The 15,680-nt window shown below is 52.5% G+C and overlaps 1 protein-coding gene across 1 annotated transcript; it reads left to right on the top strand.

Moving 5' to 3' along the window:
• Positions 1-6,769: 6,769 nt before the first annotated feature.
• On the top strand, positions 6,770-11,926 carry LOC138568672 (platelet binding protein GspB-like). Its single transcript, XM_069646456.1, has 3 exons — positions 6,770-9,781; positions 9,868-10,848; positions 10,946-11,926. Exons 1-3 carry the CDS (start codon positions 6,770-6,772, stop codon positions 11,924-11,926), a joined length of 4,974 nt encoding a protein of 1,657 aa, XP_069502557.1.
• The last annotated feature ends 3,754 nt before the right edge of the window (positions 11,927-15,680 follow it).

The raw sequence follows: 15,680 nt of genomic DNA, 5'->3' as shown, positions 1-15,680 counted from the left end.
CTAGTCAGGTATATTTAGTGGGCCACCTCTTTACTATGTATATATGACACTTGGAAGATAAAACAGCACATACAACTAACTATATAATATATGAGTAGTCACATTTGCTTTAACAAGATACACTGAGTGTTCAAGGTGATTTAATTTGTCAGCAACAACTTGCATCAATGTGTGCTGCTATTGTACTCCAACATATGTAAAGATTGCTATGTATCTGCATACAGACAACATCATTTGGTTAATGTAGATTCCTCTTAGAGTGTACATATTTGGAAATTAGTGCTTGAACATTTTTTAAGTAGTTTGCATAAACCTCAACACATTTTCTAAGTTGTTCTGTATTAAGAAGCGTAAACATATATATGTTGTTTATGCATGCTTCTTTATATGCGTTTCCACAATATGTTTGTATTTAGATTAGTGTACGTAGCTTTCTGTTACCATGAGATATATATTTTTTTTATATTTACATACATTTTACTTGCCTTAGTTACAGAAACAGTTTTGCACCATACCGAGTTATCCATGTAGTTGCCTGAAGGACCAGTTCCATTCATTTGTATCGCTTACACCCATTGGTTAGTTTCTTTAAATTATTATCATGATGGTTATTTCCTCCCATCGCTAAATTACATAACAAGGAGTGTATATAGCGTTTGCATTTGAGCTAGTTTAATTTTACAGTGCGAGTAGGTTTGTTTACATTATTACCACAGCACTGTAAGCTCCATTTTCACAATCAATCTCTATATGTAGGTACGCTTAGATATGGCGGTTTCTCCTTCTCAGAGAAGAACTCATATCAGTATGAACTTGGAGTGTTAGTAAGTAGCTCTAACAGATATTTTGTATATTCTGTACCTCGTTACAAATGGATATGATTCTGAAAATATGGATTTATTTTATTTCTACATGCCCTGCAATAGACTCATGTTTTCTTACATAGAAGACAGGTATAGAGAGTTTGGTTTCCTTTTGTCCTATAGTGTTATTCGTTTCCGGTTTGATGCTCATATATATTCCTCTATGTTTAGGTTACAAGTGGGTTTTGGTGCAACTCTTGACGTGCAGCACATATTCTTGAAGTTGAGTAAAATCGTAGTTCAGAGAACAAGTAGGGACATTGCAATCTTACTGGTAATTTTGTAAATTGCTTCTGCATAATTGTCTACACCTTTTTTAATTAATATATTGTAAATAGTTGTTGTGCAAATAACATTTGTTGTAGATTCAGCCCTGGTGATGGACCGTGTCTCTGAAATACATTGGCTGCTGCTTCTGTCGTTTCACAACTGAAATAACACGAGAATCACCAATAAAAGGCATCACAAACTTAAGATGCTTTGAATTTTTTAGAACATGTATTTACTAAAATCTGTAATGCAGTACTATTGACTGCATATATGGCGTCTACAGAGCTGATGATTTTTATCATCAGAATTGGTTTCCAGTTGTTTGTATTCCTGGAATAGTGTTTTTCAGGCTCTGGAAGATTCCTTGAGGTTGATTATATCTGTTTCAATCAGCAGTAGTTCATCTTACAGAATAGTGATGCTGGCACTTCTCTTCCTATCCTACTATACCTAAACATCCCAAACAGGGTTATGAAACAGGTTAGGTTCATACACTGGGGATGCAGTTTACCTAGTGGAATGCGGAGGTGAGATCTATATTTTTGCCTTAAAGAATACAACTCCTCTGCAATGTTGGAAAGAGGGAACTTTGCCTACACAACCTGCTTGTTGAGCGCTCTCAAATTGACACAGTAACACATGTCCACATTAGCTTTAAAGTTGACAGCAATGGGAGAGACCCGCTCTGAGCTATTTACACACTCAATTACTCCTTCCATTTGAAGTTATTCCAGTTCCTCCAACACTTCAGATCACAAGCACAAAGGTGCACTCCTCAGTCTGGTGGTCACAGGAACAACGTTGTTTTAAAGATGTATCCTGTGACAGAATGTCTTCAACTCATCTATCCCCTCTGGGAACACATCAGGGAACCACTTGGCAACATCTTCTGATGAGACGTGCATTTGTCCAGATTCACCCATACGTTCCACAAGTAACACCTGCGAGAGATAAATGGATCCAGAATAATACTCAATTCCCCTTGCTCATACCACCCAAGAAGGTTCTCCTCTTTAGAGGACAAATACATTTAGGCTAAACTAGTGAGGCCAAACTCAGCCTTTCATCCTTCCGAGGTCGATAAATGAGAACCACACACCATGGGTAAACATAAACAGTGCTCAGATGCCTGAGGGTTTGTAGCACTCTATAAATGCAAAATTATTATTATTAATATTATTATGTTAGCATTGACCCGTCTGCCAAACAATTGCAGCCAAAATAAAACTACAATTTCAATGGGCAATTCTTTATACACAGTGACACATATCTGGTTCCTGAAGCACACACTGGTGAAATTGTCCTTCCAGCAGCTTTTGAACACAATAATATAGTCTGCCCCAGAGTCAAGCAACAAAGGTGCAAAGACACTATTAATGCTCAAGTAAGAGCGATGCTTATTACTTCAGTGTCTATCCAGGACCACATTCAGGAAAAGAGCAATGTCCTGGTGAAATCTTTCTTTTCGGGGTGGTGACAGAGAAATAGACCCAGACACACACCTCAGATGCCACCCAAAATTATTAGTGTCTGGTGCTGGGCAACCTCTGAAATTGACAATGTGGGTGGGACTGTTGCACCAGTAGCATCTTCACTGCACATGTCTGCTTCCCCCTGGATGCCTTCTGGAAGGTGAACCTACCTTGACCTCAGTGTGAGAACTCAATGAAGCATTTTCTCTTGGAGAGCCATCCCTTTGAGGAAGTGCACTTTGTTGACTTTCCTGGACACCTTTTCATCTTTGCCTTCGTCTTTTGCAGTGGTGTGCTTGAATTTCCTTCAGTTGTCCACTCTTTAGGTAAAAGCAATTACCTCATCCAGTGAGCGATTGTCCTTCAACCATATTTCATCAGTGATGCAGTTATTCCTGAATTCTATCAAAATCGGTCCCACATCCTGTAGTCATGATCCATTTTGAAGTCTCATTACCCCACAAGGCGCCATACAGCTGTAATGAAGTCTCGCACACCAGTAACTAATGACACTCAAGAGCAGATTGACCTTGGGATTGTAGTGAATGTATAACATGGAAAGGTGTTTGTCATGCTCTCTCAGATTCTTCACATCACCATCCTCTGTGTACCCATCACTGAGGTCTGGGAGACATTGAGGGTCATTCCAAGATTGGAGCTAGCCATGGTGCTATTAGCACCACGGTCGCCTCCAATACCGGGTCCGGGTCCGGTCTGGCTGAATGGAGACTTACCGGGTCATTCCGACCCTGGAGGACCCGGTAAGTCCCCATTCAGTAAACCATTCCCCATTCCCATTGAGCCCCTATAGGGCTCAATGGGAATGGGGAAGGCGTTAATAACGGTACCGCAAATTGCGGTACCGTTATTAGCTCCAAGGTCCTTAACGGGAACCGCAGAGAACGTGTGGTCAGGCCACCTGTTCCTGCTGGGACCCGCTAAGGGACCTCGGAATAGGGCGGAAAGGGTTTACCGGCACCGGCATCCTTACCGGTGCCCGTAAACTCTTACCGCCCAATTCGGAATGACCCCTATTGAGTACCTCCCTCCCCTCAGCTCACAAGCAGTGATGCCACAAGGATTATTTCCGCTCCATAAACAGCACACACATAAGATTGGAAGCATCCTTCCAATCTGCCCACTTTTCTTGGAAGGAAAGGGCCTTGCTCTAGGAGGCTTTGAGAGTGCATGCTATTATGCCAAGTGCAGCACTGATGTTAATAATAAATGGCAGTCATGCGTGTAGCCCTTGCATTTGAACACAGGGCTCCCTCGTGTGGCTTCAATGATGTATGTATTTTCAGTAAAAACAAAATTAATGACACTTGTCTTTTTTTGCCACATGAAGCTTTCTATGCACAATGGTTATGCCTCCTCTCACCAGGAGGGTGTCAGGAACCATCTCTGGGAAAGGCAGGCTCAACCCAGGCATCCCCTCCGCCCCAAGCCCTGTATTCCGTGCCTCACCTCTTTGGCAGTCTTGAGCAGGCTGGAGTAAGGGACCATGCTCTACTAGACCATGCCGTACCACAAGTCAGGCATTCCTGCACCTCCTTCTGCGAGCAACTTCCCAGGCCTCCTGCGACACACAACAGTCAACAATGAAATCCCTCTTGTCCCCTTCCTCCTCAACCTCTGACAACACACTTCTAGACAAGGTAATAGGCACTACTTTATTTTTCCCTGCCACAAATCCCACCATTATGTTCAGACCTTGAATGCACGTGACCTACCCTAACACTCTCCTTGGAATGCAGTACAATCCCCTGCTGGCAAAGGACGCAGGCAAAGGTTTATGATCCATCCTTAGAATAAACGTCCTTCCTCCTTCAATGCAAAATATGCTGTTCCCTCAAGCGGGTTTTCCAAGAAGACTGTCTGCACAAAAGCAATGAACTGTTTACCTGCAGGAATGTAGTACAATACAGCCAAAGGCTAGTATAAACACACCAACTGTCACTGGCCCAACATCTCCCTGTTCCATAGCCACCTCATGCTGATGTTCCCCAACTGAATCGCATAACCTCAGCATGAGACCCCCTGGATGTGCAAAGAATGCTAACACAATGAGCAATGGATATTGGATGAATAAACATCTTTAGAAACAGGATAAAATCAGGGACAAAAATCATGAGAGCAGAATCAAATCTGTTTGTGTCATTCACGGCTGGAAGAGTGCGTGTTATCCTACTCGTTTGGGAATCACTTTAATGCATCCAGTCAGTGCCGAGAGGCCAACGCATGTATCCAAGGTGCCATGAAGGCTCTGCATACAGACCTCATAAAATACTGTAGCCCTCCTAACTTGTTATCCCAACGTGAGGATCTCCTGTGAATCAGGTACCCTGCCAGGCTTTATTTCACACCCTTACCTTTAATGCGCCTTTCTCTCCTACTGCACGTCGGTAAGTGCCCTGCAAAAAAGGACCAAGAACATAACATAACTTTACCATAGTAAATTGCCACATGATGCGAAGAAAACCATACACGTGCCCATTGTCACGCCCCAAGACAACCCCCAATCTGGCCTGCACTGCATGCAAAGTAGAAATGAGAATGCAGGACGTAGTGGCCAGCAACATGCATTCACTTACCACTTCATAGATACACTTCATGTATCCTGTGATCAAGATGTTCATCAAACATCCAACCAGTCTCCATTGGTCACCCAGCAACATGTGTGTAGCAAACCCCTCCATTCCTCTTAACGCTGTTGTCTCAACCCCCTGAACAAACAGGTCCATGCCACAGTGCAGGTGGAAAGAGGGACTGGGAAATTAAACGGTGGCACGCATGACTTCTGCATTGATGCCTATGGAAACTCATAGAATAGTAAAATGATATCAATGACATCAACAACCACAGTGTTCTTGCCCCACAATTGCGTGATGCAACATGCACAGAAACAAATATTTCTGATCAAGCAAGTGTCCGCCGCTCACATGTAAAATGCTAACCCTGACCCCATGCATACACACTCTGGTGATTTGTACATACACAATAGAGATCCAACACATGGCCACATGCTGACCTGTGATAGAAATCAAGCAGTTTAAATGTCCTTATGTGGTGCAGGATGCCACATCCGCCACCTTCACAGAGCAAATGTGACAGGAGATAGTAGGCATGATCGAGAATGTATGTGTTGCCAGGCCAGCCCTCCCATGGCTTGATCACACAGCATCCTGGTTGCTTGACTGCATGTTGCCAATAGTTGACAATAGACCTGTGGAGGTCCCATATAGCGGGAGACACTGAGGATAACATGTATGTGCTGTAATTGCAATCCACATGTGCACATGTAACTGCTGTAGCAGGCACTACTGGCCCAGAAGCAGGACACTGCTTATGCAGCTGCAAAGCCCTGTGGTCTGGCTAAGGTGGAGGCCCCACTAACCTGGGAGAAGGCTCCTGCTGATGCAGTGCAACTGCAGATGCAACAGTAGAGGCCTGTGCTCATGCTAAGGAAGCGAGCCGACTGGCACAGGAGCAGGCCGCTGCTGCCGAGGGCTGGGGTCAGGGTGCTGCTGCAGTGGCCAGTGCTCAGGCAAGAGAGTATGCCCAACTCACCCGGGATCAGGGAGCTGCAGCAGTGGCCAGTGCTCAGGCAAGAGAGTATGCCCAACTCACCCGGGATCAGGGTGCTGCAGCAGTGGCCAGTGCTCAGGCAAGAGAGTATGCCCAACTCACCCGGGATCAGGGTGCTGCAGCAGTGGCCAGTGCTCAGGCAAGAGAGTATGCCCAACTCACCCGGGATCAGGGTGCTGCCGCAGTGGCCAGTGCTCAGGCAAGAGAGTATGCCCAACTCACCCGGGATCAGGGAGCTGCCCCAGTGGCCACTGCACAGGCAAGAGAGTATGCCCAACTCACCCGGGATCAGGGTGCTGCAGCAGTGGGCAGTGCTCAGGCAAGAGAGTATGCCCAACTCACCTGGGATCAGGGTGCTGCAGCAGTGGCCAGTGCTCAGGCAAGAGAGTATGCCCAACTCACCCGGGATCAGGGTGCTGCAGCAGTGGCCAGTGCTCAGGCAAGAGAGCATGCCCAACTCACCCGGGATCAGGGTGCTGCAGCAGCGGCCAGTGCTCAGGCAAGAGAGCATGCCAACTCACCCGGGATCAGGGTGCTGCAGCAGTGGCCAGTGCTCATGCTAAGGAAGCGAGCCGAATGGCACAGGAGCAGGCCGCTGCTGCCGAGGGCTGGGATCAGGGTGCTGCAGCAGTGGCCAGTGCTCAGGCAAGAGAGTATGCCCAACTCACCTGGGATCAGGGTGCTGCAGCAGTGGCCAGTGCTCATGCTAAGGAAGCGAGCCGACTGGCACAGGAGCAGGCCGCTGCTGCCGAGGGCTGGGATCAGGGTGCTGCAGCAGTGGCCAGTGATCAGGCAAGAAAGTATGCCCAACTCACCCGGGATCAGGGTGCTGCAGCAGTGGCCAGTGCTCAGGCAAAAGAGTATGCCCAACTCACCCGGGATCAGGGTGCTGCCGCAGAGGCCAGTGCTCAGGCAAGAGAGTATGCCCAACTCACCCGGGATCAGGGTGCTGCAGCAGTGGCCAGTGCTCAGGCAAGAATGTATGCCCAACTCACCCGGGATCAGGGTGCTGCAGCAGTGGCCAGTGCTCAGGCAAGAGAGTATGCCCAACTCACCCGGGATCAGGGTGCTGCAGCAGTGGCCAGTGCTCAGGCAAGAGAGCATGCCCAACTCACCCGGGATCAGGGTGCTGCAGCAGTGGCCAGTGCTCAGGCAAGAGAGCATGCCCAACTCACCCGGGATCAGGGTGCTGCAGCAGTGGCCAGTGCTCATGCTAAGGAAGCGAGCCGAATGGCACAGGAGCAGGCCGCTGCTGCCGAGGGCTGGGATCAGGGTGCTGCAGCAGTGGCCAGTGCTCAGGCAAGAGAGTATGCCCAACTCACCTGGGATCAGGGTGCTGCAGCAGTGGCCAGTGCTCATGCTAAGGAAGCGAGCCGACTGGCACAGGAGCAGGCCGCTGCTGCCGAGGGCTGGGATCAGGGTGCTGCAGCAGTGGCCAGTGATCAGGCAAGAAAGTATGCCCAACTCACCCGGGATCAGGGTGCTGCAGCAGTGGCCAGTGCTCAGGCAAGAGAGTATGCCCAACTCACCCGGGATCAGGGTGCTGCCGCAGAGGCCAGTGCTCAGGCAAGAGAGTATGCCCAACTCACCCGGGATCAGGGTGCTGCAGCAGTGGCCAGTGCTCAGGCAAGAAAGTATGCCCAACTCACCCGGGATCAGGGTGCTGCAGCAGTGGCCAGTGCTCAGGCAAGAGAGTATGCCCAACTCACCCGGGATCAGGGTTCTGCAGCAGTGGCCAGTACTCATGCTAAGGAAGTGAGCCGACTGGCACAGGAGCAGGCCGCTGCTGCAGAGGGCTGGGGTCAGGGTGCTGCAGCAGTGGCCAGTGCTCAGGCAAGAGAGTATGCCCAACTCACCCGGGATCAGGGTGCTGCAGCAGTGGCCAGTGCTCATGCTAAGGAAGCGAGCCGACTGGCACAGGAGCAGGCCGCTGCTACAGAGGGCTGGGGTCAGGGTGCTGCAGCAGTGGTCAGTGCTCAGGCAAGAGAGTATGCCCAACTCACCCGGGATCAGGGTGCTGCAGCAGTGGCCAGTGCTCAGGCAAGAGAGCATGCCCAACTCACCCAGGATCAGGGTGCTGCAGCAGTGGCCAGTGCTCAGGCAAGAGAGTATGCCCAACTCACCCGGGATCAGGGAGCTGCCGCAGTGGTGAGTGCTCAGGCAAGAGAGTATGCCCAACTCACCCGGGATCAGGGTGCTGCAGCAGTGGCCAGTGCTCAGGCAAGAGAGCATGCACAACTCACCCGGGATCAGGGTGCTGCAGCAGTGGCCAGTGCTCAGGCAAGAGAGCATGCCCAACTCACCCGGGTTCAGGGTGCTGCAGCAGTGGCCGGTGCTCAGGCAAGAGAGTATGCCCAACTCACCCGGGATCAGGGTGCTGCAGCAGTGGCCCGTGCTCAGGCAAGAGAGCATGCCCAACTCACCCGGGATAAGGGTGCTGCAGCAGCGGCCGGTGCTCAGGCAAAAGAGCATGCCCAACTCACCCGGGATCAGGGTGCTGCAGCAGTGGCCAGTGCTCATGCTAAGGAAGCGAGCCGACTGGCACAGGAGCAGGCCGCTGCTGCCGAGGGCTGGGATCAGGGTGCTGCAGCAGTGGCCAGTGCTCAGGCAAGAGAGTATGCCCAACTCACCCGGGATCAGGGTGCTGCAGCAGTGGCCATTGCTCATGCTAACGAAGCGAGCCGACTGGCACAGGAGCAGGCCGCTGCTGCCGAGGGCTGGGATCAGGGTGCTGCAGCAGTGGCCAGTGCTCAGGTAAGAAAGTATGCCCAACTCACCCGGGATCAGGGTGCTGCAGCAGTGGCCAGTGCTCAGGCAAGAGAGTATGCCCAACTCACCCGGGATCAGGGTGCTACCGAAGTGGCCAGTGCTCAGGCAAGAGAGTATGCCCAACTCACCCCGGATCAGGGTGCTGCAGCAGTGGCCAGTGCTGAGGCAAGAAAGTATGCCCAACTCACCCGGGATCAGGGTGCTGCAGCAGTGGCCAGTGCTCAGGCAAGAGAGTATGCCCAACTCACCCGGGATCAGGGTGCTGCAGCAGTGGCCAGTGCTCATGCTAAGGAAGCGAGCCGACTGGCACAGGAGCAGGCCGCTGCTGCCGAGGGCTGGGATCAGGGTGCTGCAGCAGTGGCCAGTGCTCAGGCAAGAGAGTATGCCCAACTCACCCGGGATCAGGGTGCTGCAGCAGTGGCCAGTGCTCAGGCAAGAGAGTATGCCCAACACACCCGGGATCCGGGTGCTGCTGCAGTGGCCAGTGCTCAGGCAAGAGAGTATGCCCAACTCACCCAGGATCAGGGTTCTGCTACAGTGGCCAGTGCTCAGGCAAGAGAGTATGCCCAACTCATCCGGGATCAGGGTGCTGCAGCAGTGGCCAGTGCTCAGGCAAGAGAGCATGCCCAACTCACCCGGGATCAGGGTGCTGCAGCAGCGGCCAGTGCTCAGGCAAGAGAGTATGCCCAACTCACCCGGGATCAGGGTGCTGCAGCAGTGGCCAGTGCTCATGCTAAGGAAGCGAGCCGACTGGCACAGGAGCAGGCCGCTGCTGCCGAGGGCTGGGATCAGGGTGCTGCAGCAGTGGCCAGTGCTCAGGCAAGAGAGTATGCCCAACTCACCCGGGATCAGGGTGCTGCAGCAGTGGCCAGTGCTCATGCTAAGGAAGCGAGCTGACTGCACAGGAGCAGGCCGCTGCTGCCGAGGGCTGGGATCAGGGTGCTGCAGCAGTGGCCAGTGCTCAGGCAAGAGAGTATGCCCAACTCACCCGGGATCAGGGTGCTACAGCAGTGGCCAGTGCTCAGGCAAGAGAGTATGCCCAACTCACCCGGGATCAGGGAGCTGCCGCAGTGGCCAGTGCTCAGGCAAGAGAGTATGCCCAACTCACCCAGGATCAGGGTGCTGCAGCAGTGGCCAGTGCTCAGGCAAGAGAGTATGCCCAACTCACCCGGGATCAGGGTGCTGCAGCAGTGGCCAGTGCTCAGGCAAGAGAGCATGCCCAACTCACCCGGGATCAGGGTGCTGCAGCAGCGGCCAGTGCTCAGGCAAGAGAGTATGCCCAACTCACCCGGGATCAGGGTGCTGCAGCAGTGGCAAGTGCTCATGCTAAGGAAGCGAGCCGACTGGCACAGGAGCAGGCCGCTGCTGCCGAGGGCTGGGATCAGGGTGCTGCAGCAGTGACCAGTGATCAGGCAAGAAAGTATGCCCAACTCACCCGGGATCAGGGTGCTGCCGCAGAGGCCAGTGCTCAGGCAAGAGAGTATGCCCAACTCACCCGGGATCAGGGTGCTGCAGCAGAGGCCATTGCTCAGGCAAGAAAGTATGCCAAACTCACCCGGGATCAGGGTGCTGCAGCAGTGGCCAGTGCTCAGGCAAGAGAGTATGCCCAACTCACCCGGGATCAGGGTGCTGCACCAGTGGCCAGTGCTCATGCTAAGGAAGCGAGCCGACTGGCACAGGAGCAGGCCACTGCTGCAGAGGGCTGGGGTCAGGGTGCTGCAGCAGTGGCCAGTGCTCAGGCAAGAGAGTATCCCCAACTCACCCGGGATCAGGGTGAGGCAGCAGTGGCCAGTGCTCATGCTAAGGAAGCGAGCCGACTGGCACAGGAGCAGGCCGCTGCTGCAGAGGGCTGGGGTCAGGGTGCTGCAGCAGTGGCCAGTGCTCAGGCAAGAAAGAGAGTATGCCCAACTCACCCGGGATCAGGGTGCTGCAGCAGTGGCCAGTGCTCAGGCAAGAGAGCATGCCCAACTCACCCGGGATCAGGGTGCTGCAGCAGTGGCCAGTGCTCAGGCAAGAGAGCATGCCCAACTCACCCGGGATCAGGGTGCTGCAGCAGTGGCCAGTGCTCAGGCAAGAGAGTATGCCCAACTCACCCGGGATCAGGGAGCTGCCGCAGTGGCCAGTCCTCAGGCAAGAGAGTATGCCCAACTCTCCCGGGATCAGGGTGCTGCAGCAGTGGCCAGTGCTCAGGCAAGAGAGTATGCCCAACTCACCCGGGATCAGGGTGCTGCAGCAATGGCCAGTGCTCAGGCAAGAGAGCATGCCCAACTCACCTGGGATCAGGGTGCTGCAGCAGCGGCCAGTGCTCAGGCAAGAGAGCATTCCCAACTCACCCAGGATCAGGGTGCTGCAGCAGTGGCCAGTGCTCATGCTAAGGAAGCGAGCCGACTGGCACAGGAGCAGGCCGCTGCTGCCGAGGGCTGGGATCAGGGTGCTGCAGCAGTGGCCAGTGCTCAGGCAAGAGAGTATGCCCAACTCACCCGGGATCAGGGTGCTGCAGCAGTGGCCAGTGCTCATGCTAAGGAAGCGAGCCGACTGGCACAGGAGCAGGCCGCTGCTGCCGAGGGCTGGGATCAGGGTGCTGCAGCAGTGGCCAGTGCTCAGGCAAGAGAGTATGCCCAACTCACCCGGGATCAGGGTGCTGCCACAGTGGCCAGTGCTCAGGCAAGAGAGTATGCCCAACTCACCCCGGATCAGGGTGCTGCAGCAGTGGCCAGTGCTCAGGCAAGAAAGTATGCCCAACTCACCCGGGATCAGGGTGCTGCAGCAGTGGCCAGTGCTCAGGCAAGAAAGTATGCCCAACTCACCCGGGATCAGGGTGCTGCAGCAGTGGCCAGTGCTCAGGCAAGAGAGTATGCCCAACTCACCCGGGATCAGGGTGCTGCAGCAGTGGCCGGTGCTCAGGCAAGAGAGTATGCCCAACTCACCCGGGATCAGGGTGCTGCCATAGTGGCCAGTGCTTAGAGAGTATGCCCAACTCACCCGGGATCCGGGTGCTGCTGCAGTGGCCAGTGCTCAGGCAAGAGAGTATGCCCAACTCACCCGGGATCAGGGTGCTGCTACAGTGGGCAGTGCTCAGGAAAGAGAGTATGCCCAACTCACCCGGGATCAGGGTGCTGCAGCAGTGGGCAGTGCTCAGGCAAGAGAGTATGCCCAACTCACCCGGGATCAGGGTGCTGCAGCAGTGGCCCTGTGCTCAGGCAAGAGAGTATGCCCAACTCACCCGGGATCAGGGTGCTGCCGCAGTGGCCCTGTGCTCAGGCAAGAGAGTATGCCCAACTCACCCGGGATCAGGGTGCTGCCGCAGTGGCCAGTGCTCAGGCAAGAGAGTATGCCCAACTCACCCGGGATCAGGGTGCTGCAGCAGTGGCCAGTGCTCAGGCAAAAGAGTATGCCCAACTCACCCGGGATCAGGGTGCTGCCGCAGTGGCCAGTGCTCAGGCAAGAGAGTATGCCCAACTCACCCGGGATCAGGGTGCTGCCGCAGTGGCCAGTGCTCAGGCAAGAGAGTATGCCCAACTCACCCGGGATCAGGGTGCTGCAGCAGTGGCCAGTGCTCAGGAAAGAGAGTATGCCCAACTCACCCGGGATCAGGGTGCTGCAGCAGTGGCCAGTGCTCAGGCTAGGGGAGACGGTTGCTTTGGCAAAGAACAGGCCCTTCGCGCACAGCCCGACCCCTCGTCATGCTGCCCATAGCTTCTCTGACATAGTCCATCAATTGGCTCACAGCAATTGCCACGCCCTGCTGTCGGATGGTGGGGGCTAGCATACGCCATGCCCAGTCCCAGTCAGCTTTGACTGTGCTGTGAACACTCCAGGAACAGTCCCTTGCCCACACACAAGAGTGTGCGGGGATGAATTCAAACTCCATCTCTCCTGCAATCATTCCTTACTCGAATCCTACATCAGTACAACGCTCCTCTGGCAATCGCACACAACACTGCTGTCTCTGCTGTAAGTATACAGCGCACCACATGCACCAACCACGCAGGGGCCAAAGCCTAATCAGAAACAGCAGGAGAAGTGACCTTCCTGCTTACCTGTCTTCCCTGCAGTTCATCCCTCACAGGATTTCCACTGTACTTTGTTTATATGCCAAAACCCTGGATTTGTAATCACACCCACTGGATGCTCATCCTATTTAGACACACACAGGATTCATCCTTAATGGACATGGCCCATGCATCGAGTTTCGTTGGACTCTTACTGGTTTGGACATTGAACCATACTTTTATATTTTTTATTTTACATGTCCTCCTACTCGGATGGGGCAGCAGCATCCTTCCCTACTCTTCTCTGTGGAATAATTCCTGCATTGTTCACTTGTTGTTGTAACTTCCTTTGTGGCAGTCATACAGAGAAAGAGGGTTTGTGGGGGAGTGCCATGTTCATAGTCAGTGATACACTCACCTCTATTGGAAGATGTTTTTGATCCCCTCCTCCTTGAAGACCAGGCCATCAACTTTGACGCATCGCTGCTGAAGTGCTGATGACTCTCTGTCATGGCAATTGCCTTCATCATCGGAATCTGGGTCTTCATCATCCTCACTGGGCATGGGCAAATTGCACCAGATGCCAATTGTGTGTAACATGAAACCCATTGCAATGACGCGACACAGCTTGTCAGACAGGTACTTAAATGCACAACCTCTAGCGAGTAGGCAGAGAAAGAGGTTCTTCAGATTTTCAAATGCTCAGTCAGTGAGGTTGCGGGCGCGGTTGTCAACAGCACTGTAGCAGTGCTGGGGGTTAATGGTATTGCGAAGATGTGACCTCAGGCGTGGACTCATGGGGTATCTTGTGACCCATGTGTAGCAGAAATAATTGCAATAATGGCCATCCCATTTCTATACAGTGCAAATTGCCAGTATTACGCTATGTGGAAATGAGTATGGGTCAGGCATGTATGGATCAAGTGACTGCGAGGATCAAGTTCAAAACCCTCAGCATTGTCCACAAGGCCTTCTGGGGCCTTGGGCCAAAATACCTTCAACTCTCTCTTCCTTAATATCTCCCTTCTCGAGCTCGTCGCTCATCTGCCTCCAACTCCCTCAGGGTCAGCCACTTCTCCAAACAACGAGTTGGGGGCAGATCTCTCTCCACTGCAGGGGCCTCCCTCTGGAACAGCCTTCCTGCCTCCCTGAAACTTGAGGAGAACCATCTCCGGTTCCGGGAGCACCTCAAAACCTTCCTCTTTGCCTCCGCTTTCTCTCCCCGTCTCCCCTGCTAAAGTTACTGAAACTGCACTGAATCTGCAACTGGGCCACTCACCGTTCTCGGTCCTTGGCCCAGCCACTCTCCCCTGCACTGCCTCCCTGGCACCCCCTGCACTGCGGGACTCTGTCTGTATCTCTACAGCCCCCCTTCCCAGCACTTGTCTGCACTTACCTCGCACTTGCCATTAGCTGGCCCTTGTTATTTATCCTGTATGCTTTTAACCCTGTACTGCACTTTCCCCTCTCCCTTTCCCCCCTGCACTTTTCCCTTCCCTTCTACCCTTGCACTTGCGCGATCTGAATGACACCTGGCCTAGTAGGATCGTTGTCTGTCTCCCGTGTTCCCCCCCCCGTGCCTCGTCGCACCTCGAAACACTTGTGTATAGGCGCGTTACAAATGCCATATCATATCATATCATATGCTGTTATGAACAAGTAATGTGCATGTGGCCATGCTTTGCAGCAGTGGATGGAGGCCAGGTGAGACTCATGTCCATGTGTGCAACATGAGCCAGATTTAAATGTGTAGATTACAGAAACATGCTTAGAGGTGGCGTTGTGCAACCACTTCTGGCATGTGAAGAAATCCTGTCTCAGAACTGTTTCTTGAAAATCATTTCTTGCCAGTGGAATTCTTTGTTCGCTTTCCAATGTGTGAACTGTAGTGATCGTTTAGTGATGTATAAGGAAAACGCACTACTCTGAACAAGGTTACCTGGATTACATACCCCATACTCACATGCCATACGTTCTATACAATAGGAGTGACATCCATTGACCCTGCACCTCTCCAGGGCTCAGTAGGAGCACACACTCCCCATCATCTGGACATGACTTTCCCAGTCAACCCCCTTTCTTTGATGACTCAGACTTCATCACCTTCATGTTAATGTGATAGTAGGCAGCCCTTTAAAAAACATGCTGCATCATGATAGGTTTGCCAGGTCACATGTCAAGTATATTGTGTGTTCCTGCGGTGTCCAGTGTACTTTCATCACAGGGAATTGAAAATGAGGTCAGGTGAAGGTTTGTGTTCCTTTAGGGTCCTTGCTGGTTTTCAGAACTACCTTTCTGGGCATGGACTACGCCAAGGTGACCAGCTGCCCCTGCTGCCTTGTCCATTTCAGCAAGATGTCATGTGCTGTGTCTCATGGCCCTGTACTCGGCTCCCAACCAGGTTTTCCACCCATTACATATTATTTCCCTCCTTTGGCTAGCCTGTGGCCCTCCACTCCTATGCATCCTTTCATTGCCACTCCATTCCCGTGCACTCTGTCCTCGCTCATCTTGTGCTATATCTGTGCAGACCCATATTCGCCCACTGCAACAATGTGTCAATACCACTTGTGTTATGACTTGCCTTCTCCTTAGCTTTCACTAACTCCTTATGGACTTCCTCTGCATGCCTGCCCCCCTCACCTCTTCTTATAGTGACTCTGCCCTTTAGCCCACAGACAAATGGCCTTTAGGCTAGACTACTCTCTGTACTTGTAGTGTACACA

The sequence above is a fragment of the Ambystoma mexicanum genome, chromosome 2q (assembly GCF_040938575.1).
Source record: "Ambystoma mexicanum isolate Mex_15411 chromosome 2q, UKY_AmexF1_1, whole genome shotgun sequence".
Classification (NCBI taxonomy): Eukaryota; Metazoa; Chordata; class Amphibia; order Caudata; family Ambystomatidae; genus Ambystoma; species Ambystoma mexicanum.
The sequence above is the reverse complement of the archived record's forward strand: the minus strand, read 5'-3'. Positions and strand labels throughout refer to the sequence as shown.

Coding starts and splice junctions, on each gene's coding strand:
- LOC138568672 (XM_069646456.1), top strand. CDS start 6,770: ATGGCACAGGAGCAGGCCGCTGCTGCCGAGGGCTGGGATCAGGGTGCT. Junction 9,782..9,867: donor CAGCAGTGGCCAGTGCTCAG/GCAAGAGAGTAT, acceptor CTGACTGCACAG/GAGCAGGCCGCTGCTGCCGA. Junction 10,849..10,945: donor CAGCAGTGGCCAGTGCTCAG/GCAAGAAAGAGA, acceptor ACCCGGGATCAG/GGTGCTGCAGCAGTGGCCAG.